Consider the following 13,428-nt stretch of genomic DNA (forward strand, 5'->3'; position numbering starts at 1 on the left):
ATCTTATTAACATTTATAAGATTTCTAGCCTTAGGATGGCACCTGGATAGAACAATGTATCATTTTGAAATGCTCTTCATGCTCAGCAGGCAAATTGCTGAGTTCTCTTGCTTATGTTTTCTGTTGGGGCAGGAGGGATGTTGCTACATGCTATATGATTGCTGATGTCATCTAATGGGTAGCTCCAAAAAAGAATGTAGACAGATATTTTAATCAACATTTGGCCGTTAATCTAATTTTGAAAACATTTCAGAGAACCAAGAAACAAAATTTGGATTCGAATTTTGAGTGCAGTGGATCTCTTGCTAGTCATGCAATAAACTTCTGTTAAATTCTGTGTCACATCCCAAAGGATGCTTGATAGTTGGAGTTATTAGCTAGTATGAAGGGTTAGTGGCATCATGATTCTCACTGAAAAGTTTTATTTCATTTGTTAACTGTGTCTCTCTCTAAAATTTTCACCATTTTAAACCCTTAGTTAGATTCCGGCCACACCTCACTTTGCTTCTCTTTATAAAGCATAACTCTGCTCTTAAATATATATGCAAAGAAGTAATTTAAAGATTGTCTTAAACTTCTTGGTTTTTATAAAATATTCTATATCCAACCTAGTGAGGTAGTTTTATTTTAATCTTATGCTGCGATGGTACATTTAATCAATCTCAAAGGTTCAAAAAATCTTTCCTGTGGAAGAGGATTCAGGAGTAGATTTTTGCCTTTAGTTTCATAATTGGAATTCACATCATAGACTAGCCAATAGCTCAGTGTTTTAAAACCTATGGTTTTCAGCAACCTTGCTGATATCACTACTAAATCATTGTGTTCAAAACTGAGGGCTTCCCTGGTGGCGCAGTGGTTAAGAATCCACCTGCCAATGCAGTGGACACGGGTTCGAGCCTTGGTCTGGGAAGATCCCACATACCACGGAGCAACTAAGCCCATGCGCCACAACTACTGAAGCCCGTGTGCCTAAAGCCCGTGCTCTGCAACAAGAGAAGCCACCGCAACGAGAAGCCTGCACACTGCAATGAAGAGTAGCCCCCACTCTCTGCAGCTAGAGAAAGCCCATGTGTAGCAACGAAGACCCAACTAAATACATACATACATACATATAATAAAAAAATTGAATATCCTGTAGGATAAAATCAACAAAAATTACTTGTTAATTCTTCTGCCAAAAACTTGGATTATTTGCTCATTTTTGGTGCTATTTCAATAAAAGCCACTTTTCAATATTTTAAAGTTAACTAAAATACCAAAATATTCAAAGATGCAGATACTCATTGCTTATAAATCAAGTTCATATAGCATTAAATTGCTCAACAAAATGAACTACATGGGATTCTAAGACTTTTGTCATCAAAGTTAATAATTGTGTAAAATACCACAAATATAGTAGAGAAATCTTAAGTCAAATTAGACTTGACAAACCTATAACTGTGATTATGAACAAGTCATGTTAACCTATGTATAACTGCAATCTTGCTTTTAAAAAGAAAACAAAATTCTGTTGATCTTTTTTCTTCAAGTGCTGTGTACCCCTACCATGTCTTTCAATATCTTTAGTTATTTTGGCTTAACCATTTATAACTAAAAAACAGTAATAATTACTAACATTTATTGATCATTTATTGCATTCCAGGTGTTGTTTTATGTCTTTTCTATGTATTAGTTAGCACACTTGGATTAATCCCTTCAACAACTTCTTGAGTTCAGTACAACCACTGTGTCCTTTTTACAGATGAGGAAGGAAATGGAGGTGTAGAGAGTCAAATAACTTCAGGGCTGCACAGGAAGTAAATACCAAATCAGATTTGAACTCAGTTGATCTTACTCTAGAATCTTTCTCTTAACCTCTAACTCCAGCCTCCACTGTGCTTACTCTCGCTCATGCTTTTTCTCTTTGCCCTCTCCCAAACAACTGAAATGCTTCTATGCTAGTACAGTTAGCATATTTCTTTTTGAAGGGCCATAAACTAATGAAGTACTCAACATCTAGGTTTAAATCTTAACTCTGCCTGCCACTTAATTTACTCTGTGACATTGGGCAAGTTGCTTTCTACATCTTTAAAATGGTTACTATGTACCTTCCAAAATTATTTTATGATTAAAAAGGCAAAAAAAAAAGTGTATAACATAGTGCCTGGCATATGGTAAGCACTTGTGAGCTCTGCACCACCTCTTGGGCTGTGAGGATTTTTATGAATGCTGCAGATTACGTGAGACTGGGGTGGGGGTGGGGGGGGTGGGGTCTTTGGTTAGATGTTTTTACTGGAAGGCACTTGTCATCCTCATCTGATCAGCATGGTACATGCTCAGAATGGATATGTCAGGCCTATTTAGGGTGTGTTGTTTTGTTTAGGAACAATTTTAAAGTATGTGTTTTGTTATTACTGGGTAAAGGTATTTACTAGAGGATTTCTTTTTACACTGGTCTTTAGTAGGGTTGAAGTATAAGTCATAAAGGAGATTTCATGGTGTCTAAAAAGCTTACTATGGAGTGTGTCATACAGCTTATTTAAGTTTTTTTTTCTCTTATTTTTTTTAGAAAATTTGGTGAGCGGCCTCCACCTAAACGACTTACTAGGTAAGCAGTTATATTAATCTTTCACCCAAACATTTCATAAAAGTGTTAGATCCTGTCATTTTGGAAACTATATTAGGTGTTCTTGAAAAGAAGGTATTAACATAATGGTATCTAGATCATAAGCTCATTTCCATCCTCCCTCCCCCACATCTCCCCTTCTCCTCCCTTCAGAAAACAGGATAAGAGGATACAGTTCAAAGGGGAAAACAAAACCTTTCAGAATTAATACTGAGTATTTATATAGTTAATATAACAAGGGCTACAACGTAAAGATAGTTGCCTATTTCTAGCTTCATTAGCCAGTCACAGTTGGTTGATTACAACTGGGACTTGAAAGATACTTAAATGCTTTTAGAAAAGAATTTTAAAACAAAGATTTTGTTCATTTTTAATGAGACTATAAATATTATACTGTTCTAATGATATAATTTTTTTACAGTACGCATTTTAATTACACGTGTTAAATTTAAAAGCATGTCTTGAAAATGATTTTTAAAATTTCTAACAGTCAGTGATTGTAAAATAAAAAGTAAGACATTCAGTTCCACAGTTTACAGTCTAGAGTTAATGCCACCCTGCATTGTGCATATCTTTCAAGAAAATTGTATGCATGTGTGAACATATACCTGTCTTTTTCTTTTTAAAGTCTGGCATCATGCTCTACAATTCTTGTGTTAACTGTAGATCTTCTACCTTGCTCCCTTTAGTGTCTCCATAGTTTTTCATTGTCTTACCACTGCTCTTTATTTAATTCACACTGATCGCCATTTGGGTTATTTCTGCATTATTGCTATCATTAAAAAAGCCATTTCGCTCAAAGAATGACAGGGACATGCCAGAAGTACACACAAAAGGAGCCAGTTTGAAGAGGCTTCTTTTAGCCAAATCATGGACACTTTGGTCATCAGAATAAATAATGATAGTGATAGATTAAAACCCATAAAATAAAATGACAGTTTAGAAGTCTACACTGAGTTAAATAAATAATTTGATAAATGGAGGAGAGGAGATAGCTTTTCTTTACAGAAGAATTCCACCTAACAAGTGTAGAAGGAATCACGGAACTAGGAAAGCACACTTTGGCAACCGCTACAGTGGTAATTGTTTCAGGCAAACATCACCAGTGAATGCTTAAACTACTGCTTTAAAGTCTGATGAGAAACTAAGCGCTTTTATAGTGTCTAAGCATATCCTCACAAACTTGTGTTAATTATAAAGTGAAAAATAGTAACATGACAGTGAATAGGAAACCTGGCAGACACCACCTTAATTAAGTGTTCTAAATTAACATCACTAATAATGAACAAATAAGTATCACATGCATCCTGAGGACAGACTATCACTTTTGTAGTGAGTCTGGCCAAAACTGCATGAGCTAAATCTAAGCATAAGGAAAGATCAGACAGACACAGATGGAAGGACGTTCTGTAAAATAAAACAGCATTTACTCTTCAAAATTTTCAAGATCATGAGAAACAAAGACTGAGGAGTACCAGAGTAAAGGAGACCAAAAAGACATGACAGCTAAACATGACAAATTCAACTCAGCTTGGGCCAGGGGCAAATTTTTCTTGTGTTCTAAAGCTGGAGTCAGCAAACATTTTCTATATTGGGCCAGATAACAAAAGTGTTAGGCTTTTGGGGGCACATTGAGTTCGTTTTGACTTTTCAGCTCTGTTCTGTGGACAATATGTAAATGAATGGTGTGTCTGTGTTCCAGCTCAAATTAATTAAAAAACAAACAAACTGGAGGCTATTCTGATTTGGCCTGAAGACAGTTTCTCAGCATTGCTCCACACTCCCACCCCAGTAGAGGACATTAGAGGAACAATTGGAAATATCTGAATAAAATCTATGGCTAAAAGTATTGTATCAGAGATAACTGCATTGTGATTATATAAGAGAATATCTTTATTTTTATTTATTTATTTATTTATTTTTTTTAAATTTGGCTGCGCGGGCTCTTTGTTGTGGCGCGCGGGCTCTCTAGTGGCACATGGGCATAGTTTCCCCACAGCATGTGGGATCTTAGTGCCCCCCAGCAGGAATCAAACTTCATCCCCTGCATTGGAAGGTGGCTTCTTAACCACTGGACCACCAGAGAAGTCCCGAATGTCTTTGTTTTTAGGAAATACAAGTATCTTGGGTAAAAGGGCTTTATGCCTATAATGTGCTCTTAAATGTTTTTAAAAACATAATATACAAATATGGTAAAATGTTAACACTTGAGTGTCTGGGGGAATAGGGACTAGGAATTGTTTGTACTACTTCTGTAACCTTTCTGTATGTCTGAAATTCAAAATTAAAAAAAAATTATTTTAAGGCATATTTCAGATCAAGTGGGCTGGGAAAATATAACTTATCTCACAGTCCATGTAAATATATTTTTAATTACTTGTTTTTATATATCCTGAAGAAATGCTAACTGGAATTACTTAATTCAGTTAGGCATTTTGAAATTTAAAATTTAATAGGTAAATATTTTAATTTCATTACCGGTAGCAATAGGTTTTAAGTGACTCCTAATGATAAAATATATTTTGATGAATAAATTAGTTACCTGCATAAAAATAATAATCAATATGATGATAATAAATACAAGGGAAAGTTCCTTCCTTTCCTTAAATACATACAATAATATAGTTAGGTCCCATCTACTTTATCTTGATTTTCCATTTACCCTTTAAGCAGTTTTCCCTGTTTGGAAATTTTAGTAGCTTTTAGGACTTCTGTTTTTGGCCAAGGTGGAGTAACAGGGACTGGAATTACTCTGCGGCCCAAAACAACTAATAACCTGAACAAAATATATGAGACAGCGGTTTTCAAGATATTGGACTGCAGTCAAGAAAGGACAGTGATCCTTAAGAGACAGGAGACAAATGAGGTGAGCCCTACAAGTGCCTCATCCTAGTGTCTGGAGAAAGTTTCCAGTACATGATGTAGGGAAGAGGAATCCAGGTGGAGCCTAGTAGGCACCTTGAGTTGTGGAGATGGAGGCCAAGGTGGCCAGAATTCTTAGGGCAGAGAACTGTAGAGGGAAGAGCTATGCAGAGTTCCAGAGATGTGCAGAAGGTCCTCTCTATTCTTGAGCTGAGGACTGATCAGCACCGGTGTGGGGAAACTACCCAAGTTTGGAAGGAAAAACACCCTAAACAATTAGAGGAAAGAATTTCTGGATCTCCTTCAATACTATCAGTTGTGCCTGTTCCCAGTAGCTAAAGTGGAAAAAAAATCTCACAATTCACAGTGCATCGACTAGAGTACTCAGAAGGGTTTTGTTTCAATAGTGGTAGAAAATTAGGCCTACACTCATTAAATAGTACTCTGGTTCACCTAACAAAACTTAAAAGCAAGATTGAAAGGATAAAACTTTTTCTAAGTAACTTAACTGTGTCCTAGAACAGAGCTCGGGAATATTTAAAGGAATAGAAAAATATCCAGCACTCAAAAAGGTAGTAAAATTCATTGTGTCTTAACATCTGATCAAAATAACCGGTCATAAAAAGAAGTAGGAAAATATGATTCACAATAAGAAAAATCAGTCACTGAAAACCAACCCAGAAATGACATGGATGATAGAATTAGACAAAGACATTAAAATGGTTATTTCATTTGTCTTCTTTATGTTTAAGAAGCTAAGATCAGGTGTGTACAAAATTTTTGTTAAAGGGTAAAATGGTAGCTATTTTTGTTTTTGTGGCCCAACAGCCTCTGTTGTAATTATTCAACTCTGTTGTAGTACAAAAGTAGCCACAGACAATGTGTAAGCCAAGGGACATTTCTGTGTACTGGATTATAACTTCATTTCTAAAATAGGCAGTGGGTTGCATTTGGCCTGCAGGCTGCAATTGCAGATCCCTGAACTAGCGGAGAGATCGAACAACTTAAATAGAGGACGTGGAAGATAAAAAAGGGAAGATCCAAGGCAAATTCTAGAGATGAAAACTAAACTATTAAATGCAAAAATACAGTTGGTGGGATTAATCACAGATACACACTGTTGAAGAGATTAGTAAACTTGAAGGCATACCAATAGACACTATCCAAAATGAAGCACATAGAGAAAATATCTGGAGGGAAAAATCATTAATGAGCTGTGGTTTATTTTCCAGTGGACCAATATACATGTAATTGGAGTCACTGAAGGGGAAGGTATGACTAAAAGAATATATGAAGATACAATGACTGAAAATTTTCTAAATTTGGTGAAAACTATAAAACCATAGTTCCAAGAAACTCAGTGAACCCTAAGTGCAAAAACTATCTTCTTTTTTTTTTTTAAAAGCACATCATCATCAAATTGCTTAAAGTCAATGATAAAGAGAAAATGTTAAATGCAACAGAGAAAAAAGATAAATTATATATAGAGGAACAAAGATATAGATAAGGATGACAGAGGTTTCTCATCTGAAACTTTGCTAGGAAGAAGACAATGGAACAAGAGCTTCAAAGTACTCAAGGGGGCAAAATATGGCAACCTAGAATTCTATACCCAGTAAAGGCAAATAAAGACATTTTTAGACATAAGAAACTGAAAAGGAATTAATCATAAGCAGGGCTGAGCTGCAAGATATGTTAAAGAAATCCTTCATGCAGAAGGATAATCATATCAAATAGAAATCTGTTTCTGTACAGATTACTGACATCAAGAATGAGAAAGGTAATATCACTACAGATTCTATAGATGTCTGAAGGATAACAGGTAAATATTAGAAATAACTTTCTGCCAATAAATTCAACAGCTTTTGAAGAAATACACAAATTCGTTGAAACTGGCAAGCTACTAAAGCTTACTCAGGAAGAAACAGAAATAAGCTGAATAGCCCTATATATAAAGAAATTAAACTTGTGATTCTAAACCTTCCACATAGAAAACTCCAGGCTCAGATGATTTCATTATTGAATTCTGCCAGACATTTAAGAAATAAATCATGCCAGTTCTATACATACTCTTCCAGAAAAGCAGGAAGAAGGACATACTTCCCAGTTCATTCTGTTAGGACAGTGATGCCCCGTTACTAAAAGCAGGCAAAGACATTAAAAGAAAATAAAATTGTAGACTGATATCCCTTATGAACACAGATGTAAAAAGTCTTAACAGTTTTTCAAAATGAATCCAACAACATTTTAAAGGGATAATACATCATGATCTAATGAGATTTATTTTAGAAATGGAAATCAACCAATGTCTTAATATATTAACAAAAAAGGAAAAATCATTTGGTCATCTCAGGATTTAGAAAAAGCTTTTCATTCTTCATAATTTTCATCAGACTAGGAATAGAAGGGAGTTTCCTCATTCTGATAAATGAGGAACAAACTACATTTAACTACATTTAACACCATACTTAATTGTGAAAGACAATGTTTTCCCTCAGGATCAGGAACAATGCAGGGGTGTCCACTCTTAACATTTAACGTACTTCCATTTAACATTGTACTTGAGATTGTAATTAGTACAGTAAGGCCAGAAAAAGAAAGGCATCTAAATTGGAAGGAAACCGTATTTGTAGACATCATGATTATCTCTATGGAATCTTCAAAAAATAAAAATAAAAAAAAACCTCTTAGAACTAATAGGTAAAATTAGCAAGGTGGTAGGCTACATAGTCAATGTATAAAACATACAAAAATGAATTGTTTTTTATATTAGTAATGAACAGTGGGAAATTGAAATTTAAAAAACAGTACTATTACAATAGCATCAAAAAAGTATATGATTCTTAGGGGAAAAAATCGGACACAAGATGTGCAAAAACTATATCCTGAAAACTACAAAACATTGCTGAGAAGCCCTAAATAAACGTTCTTTGGGCAGAAGCCTCAACACTGTCAGTTCTTCCCAAATTCATCTATGAATTCAACTTAATCCCAATCAAAATCCCAGTGGGCTTTTTTTAATAGCAGTTGAGAAGCTGTTTCTAAAATTTGTAATGGAAATGCAAATGACTTAGAATAGCCAGAACAACCTTGAAAAAGGGCAGTAAGAACTTAACACCATCTGATTTCAAAACCTGTTAGCTACATTAATCAAGATGATATTTGTTTAAAGATAGCCAGGTAGATCATTGTGACAGAATAGTGGAAATTGTTCTTGAGATAAGTTCTTCAGTCAAGGTACAAAGGCAGTTTAGTTAGATAAAGGGTTTTTAACAAAGGATTCTGGAACAATTGGATAACCATATGCCCCCACCACTTACATAACTGCACAAAATAGCTGTGATTCCTACCTGGAACCGTATAAAAAGATCAAAATAGACCTAAATATAAAATTTCCAATTATACAGCTTTTAGAAGAAACAAGCAAGACAAATTTCCTGTGGAGGGACTTCAGTCATATTAATGTAGAACTCAGTCTCCTTGGAAAGAAAAAGAAGAGGCTCCAGCTTGACAAGTAGTGGGGAAAAAGAAAGGAACTGGTAACTGTTCCCACTATCTGTAGTCGTGTAGAGAACGTGATAAGGGTGTTACACTGGGCTTCTGTCACAAGATGTGGTCTGTGTATGCTCACTTCCCCATCAATGTTGATATTCAGGAGAATGGTTCTCTTGTTGAAATCCAAAATTTGGGGTGTGAAGAACACATTCGCAGGGTTTGAATGAGGCCAAGCATTGCTTGTTCAGTATCTCAGACCCAGAAAGATGAATTGATTCTTGAAGGAAACAACATTGAACTTGTTTCAAATTTAGCTGCTTTGATTCAGCAAGCCACAACAGTTAAAAACAAGGATATCAGAAAATTTGGGGATGGTATCTGTGTTCCTGAAAACGGAACAGGTCAGCAGGCTGTTGAGTAAGATCTGAGTGGTCTGGCTACAGAAACAGCAAGACACCGGATGATTCTTTGAGCTTGTTTGTGATGTTTTTAAGATGCAGTAAAAGCTCTTTTGATTGGGGGGCGGGGGGAGAAGTCACACAGTTTTTTTGCTTTCTGGTGAATGTAAAAGTTGTGTTTATACCGTAATGTAATAGCATTATGTCAAATGCAGTAGCATTATGTCTGGAAAAAAAATGCACATCTTAATTAAAAAGTAATGCTGAGGGAGGCTCAAGAGGGAAGGGATGTGGGGCTATATACATAAATATAGCTGATTCACTTTGTTATATAGCAGCGGAAACTAGCACAACAATGTAAAGCAATTATACTAGCACAACAGTGTAAAGCAATTATACTCCAGTAAAGATGTGGAAAAAAAATTTTTTTAAATTCTTGAAAAATAAAAAAAAATAATGCTGTTGGGAAAATGGTGCTGATAGACTTGCTTGCTTCAATTTGTGTAAAAAAAAAAGTATCTGTGAAGTTCAATACAGTGAAGTATAATAAAATGAGGTACACCTGTAAACATCTGTTAGGAATAACTAACACTGTCGTACACTGGTGGTAGATATGTAAGGTAGTACAGCAACTTAGAAGAATAGCTTGGTACTTAAGAAGTTAAAACTCCCCTACCATGTGGCCTGTCCATTTCATTCTTACATATGCAATTAAGAAGAATGGAAACATGTTAATACAAAAACTTGAATACAGATTTTGTGGAAGTGTTAGCTGTAATAGCCATATAGGCATAACGCAGATATCCACCAACAGGTGAATGGATCAACAAACCATGGTATATTCTACAATGGATTTCTATTCAGCAGTGAAAAGGAATGAACTATTTATACATGCAGCAACAGAGATGAATCTTAGAATAATTATGTTCAATTTTCTGAAGTCAGGAAAAAGTACATACTATATGATTCCATTTATATAAAATTGTAGAAATGCAAATTGATCTATAATAGCAAAGCAGATCAGTGGTTTCTTGGGGTTGGGGAGAGACAGAAGAGAAACTTGTGAATGATGCTGACTGTCTTTTTGAATTGTGCTGATGGTATATGCAATGTGCCAAGACCTACCAGAGACTGTACACTTGAAAATAAATGCATTTTGTTGTATTTCAATTAAATCTCAGTAAAGCTGTAAACAAATTTTAGTAACTTTTTATCCTTTAAAAATACCTTAAAAGAAATTAGTGTATCTTCTAGGAGAGAGTTCAGGTAAACTTTATTTCTTTTTAAATCTCTTTTAAAAGAGGGCAAACTTACAGACTTTTTACTCTTTACTATCAAAGCTAGTATAAAGTAATTTAGTAAAACAGTTTGTATAAAACAGAAAATTGGAATATAAAATCAATTCCTAATTCTGGGATAAAAATTTAACCTTAATCTAAAAGTTAAAAATCAGGACAGTTTTCCCCTCTGACAGTATAGCAAATATAGGTCCCATCTGGCTCTTTTTCACCATATTTTCCCATTTCTCCTTTAAAGAGTTTTCCCTTTTAGGAAAATTTTAATGTCTTTTATTTGATCAAAATAATTAAAAAGGAATTTTATATCTTTTCATTGGGGTGTATGGAGGTTGAACACTTTTAATTCAGAGAGGGTTTTTTCTCTTAAAAACAGCAACAACAACAAAAAACCTTTCAAACCTACCCTATTCTTTCTATCCTAACCCCCATCTTCCAAATTAAGCAATAGTGAAAAAGCATGTTGTTGTTTAGAGGATGATCTTTTAGATAGTGTTCTAGAAGCACAGTGTTGCTGACACAGAGTTAAAATTTTTGATTAAGGGTAGTTAATACTATGTACTGGTCAGCATTTCATTTTTTTTTTTTTTTTTAAATGTTACATTCTTTCAGATATATATGGTAGGAATTGAGTGTTAACTCTCAAGGGCATCCCGCTCTCTTGAAATAGTCCTTTTAATGTGGTTCACAGGTATAGCTGACTTGACTGTGGATTGAAAAACAACGTAATAACCAGATTTTATACTGAGGTATAGAAACAACTGTTCTTTTATTTGGAGTCTTCTCATTTTATCATTTAGAGCCTGATGTCATCAGTGAAAATATTAGTTGTAATGCAGCTAGGTGTCAGTCTCCAGGAACGCTGGATGGATCACAGCGAGCATGCCCATCCCTTATGTAAGAGCAGGTCTGAGCTCTGAAGCTGTGACTGCACAGGACTGAACCACATGCTTAAAAAAAAAAATACTATTCAACTTAATACCCCGTTGTATACTAAGTGACTTGGTCCTGTTGTCAGTAACCAAAAAGTTAGAACTGGAATCTTAGAGACCCTTGCATTGTAAGCAGCCTTCGGAGGCATGCAGTTTTAACTTTCTTCCTCTCTATAACACTGCAGACTTGTGTCTACCAACTGATGCTTTCACTTGAATTCTTTTAGTATCAAGGGATTTCATTCACAAGGTTAATTTCTTTAAGGTTTGCTTTCATAGTTGGAACTATTTTATGTTGTTTTCTCTGCTCAGAAAACCTTTTTTCTATCACTGGACTAACACTTTTTTTGAAGTTAGTCGCCACTTGTTGCTGTCACTGCCGCACTTTTCATTGTACCTGTACATACCTCCATTACTGCCCTGATCAGACTGTGGAAGAACTCAGCTCTTTCTTGGCTTGTTTTGGAGGTTGCCCCAGAGCAAGTAATAACCTCCTGAGATGATAGTTAAGAAATAGCCTCCATGTCTGTTGTCCAGTTCAACATGGGTTTTATTTATTTTGTAAAATATTTGTGTATTAATTTTGGGATTCCATTGTTTTTGAGTAAGCCCCTATTTTTTCCTTTTGAATGTTTTCTTTCCCTATTCATAACATACAATTTTGAGAGGTGTTTTACCTCCTTGGGGGAAAAGCAGAGATCATGGTCTAGTTTAATAGGAAAATACTGCACAAGATGCCCTCTCTTGAAGATTTGTTAAAGACTGAGTAGTCTTGCAGTTGGCTTCACTTTAGTTGATCTGATTTCTCTAACACTCCTTTGAATGAGGCAGTCTCCACTGCCAGTGATAACTATTTTGAAACTTACTTTGAGAAGTGTGACAAATAGAGCAGCCCCATGAGTTTGGTTTTAATTGGGGGTGGGAGTGGGGGACAGGTGGTAGTGGTGGTGGTGGTGGTAAGTAAACCTGGATGCCTTTCAGCAGCATCCTGAAGTAGAAGTGAGAAGAGTCCAGCTGAGCCTCCTGAACTCGCAACTGCCTCCAAGTCCAATTTGGAGGAAGACTTCTTTAAAAAAATTTTTATTGTGTCAACCATGTGATATATTTCGTTGATTAAACAATTTAGAATGTCATTATTTGTTTTGTTTTGCAACTTTTCTTTAAAATCATTTTATTTTTTATTGCTTATGCAGGGGTCAGCAAATGTTTTCTGTAAAGAGCCAAGTAGTACATGTTTTAGGCTTTGAGGTCTGCATACTGTCTCTGTTGCATAGACTTCTGTTCTTTTTTTTACAACCCTTTAAAAATGTAAAAGGCATTCTTAGCTCCTAGAGAGTACAAAAACAGGCTGCTGGTGTGGTTTGCTGACCTGTGGCCTATAGTCATGTTTCTCAAAGTATACTCTAGCTCTAAAATGTTTGCAGGTGTGGGGTGTGTGTATGGAATTACTTTGGGAACACTTGATACAACAAATATAGGTTTCTTTACCAGAAGAGTTTACATTGGAACCTTAATTATTTGGATTTTACAAGTGACAGAAATCCAATTGGAATAGTACAGGGACTGATTCTATTGGTAAGGATGACTGTCTGGACCTTCCAACTTTGTGGGCCATCTCTCTCTGAGTAATTGGGGCTGGCTGTGGTTAGCTCCCAGCTCAAATGCCTCCCCCACCAGCCCCCAGAACACACACGCACGCGCACACACACACACGTACGTCTGGTTTAAATCATTTACGTACCCCTTGGCCCGGACATGGCGGTGTATATGAATGTGGTGAGGAAGTAAGGGTTCTGTTTTCAGAAGAATAGGGGTTAGCATGGTTAAGGACATTCTTTTTG

At 35.6% G+C, this 13,428-nt stretch overlaps 1 protein-coding gene and 1 pseudogene across 3 annotated transcripts in view; both read left to right on the forward strand.

Moving 5' to 3' along the window:
• Positions 1-13,428, forward strand: part of RBPJ (recombination signal binding protein for immunoglobulin kappa J region) — a 104,484-nt gene that overhangs the window by 61,878 nt on the left and 29,178 nt on the right. For 2 of the 3 annotated variants that reach the window (XM_057726563.1, XM_057726564.1), the window contains one exon: positions 2,549-2,587. The exons of the other annotated variant lie outside the window; for it this stretch is intronic. In XM_057726563.1, the coding sequence (XP_057582546.1) occupies positions 2,549-2,587 (39 nt within the window). The remainder of the gene's footprint in view (positions 1-2,548; positions 2,588-13,428) is intronic. 3 annotated transcript variants of the gene reach the window in all.
• On the forward strand, positions 7,239-9,383 carry LOC130849317 (60S ribosomal protein L9-like; annotated as a pseudogene).

This window comes from Hippopotamus amphibius, chromosome 3, assembly GCF_030028045.1.
Source record: "Hippopotamus amphibius kiboko isolate mHipAmp2 chromosome 3, mHipAmp2.hap2, whole genome shotgun sequence".
In the NCBI taxonomy this organism is placed as follows: domain Eukaryota; kingdom Metazoa; phylum Chordata; class Mammalia; order Artiodactyla; family Hippopotamidae; genus Hippopotamus; species Hippopotamus amphibius.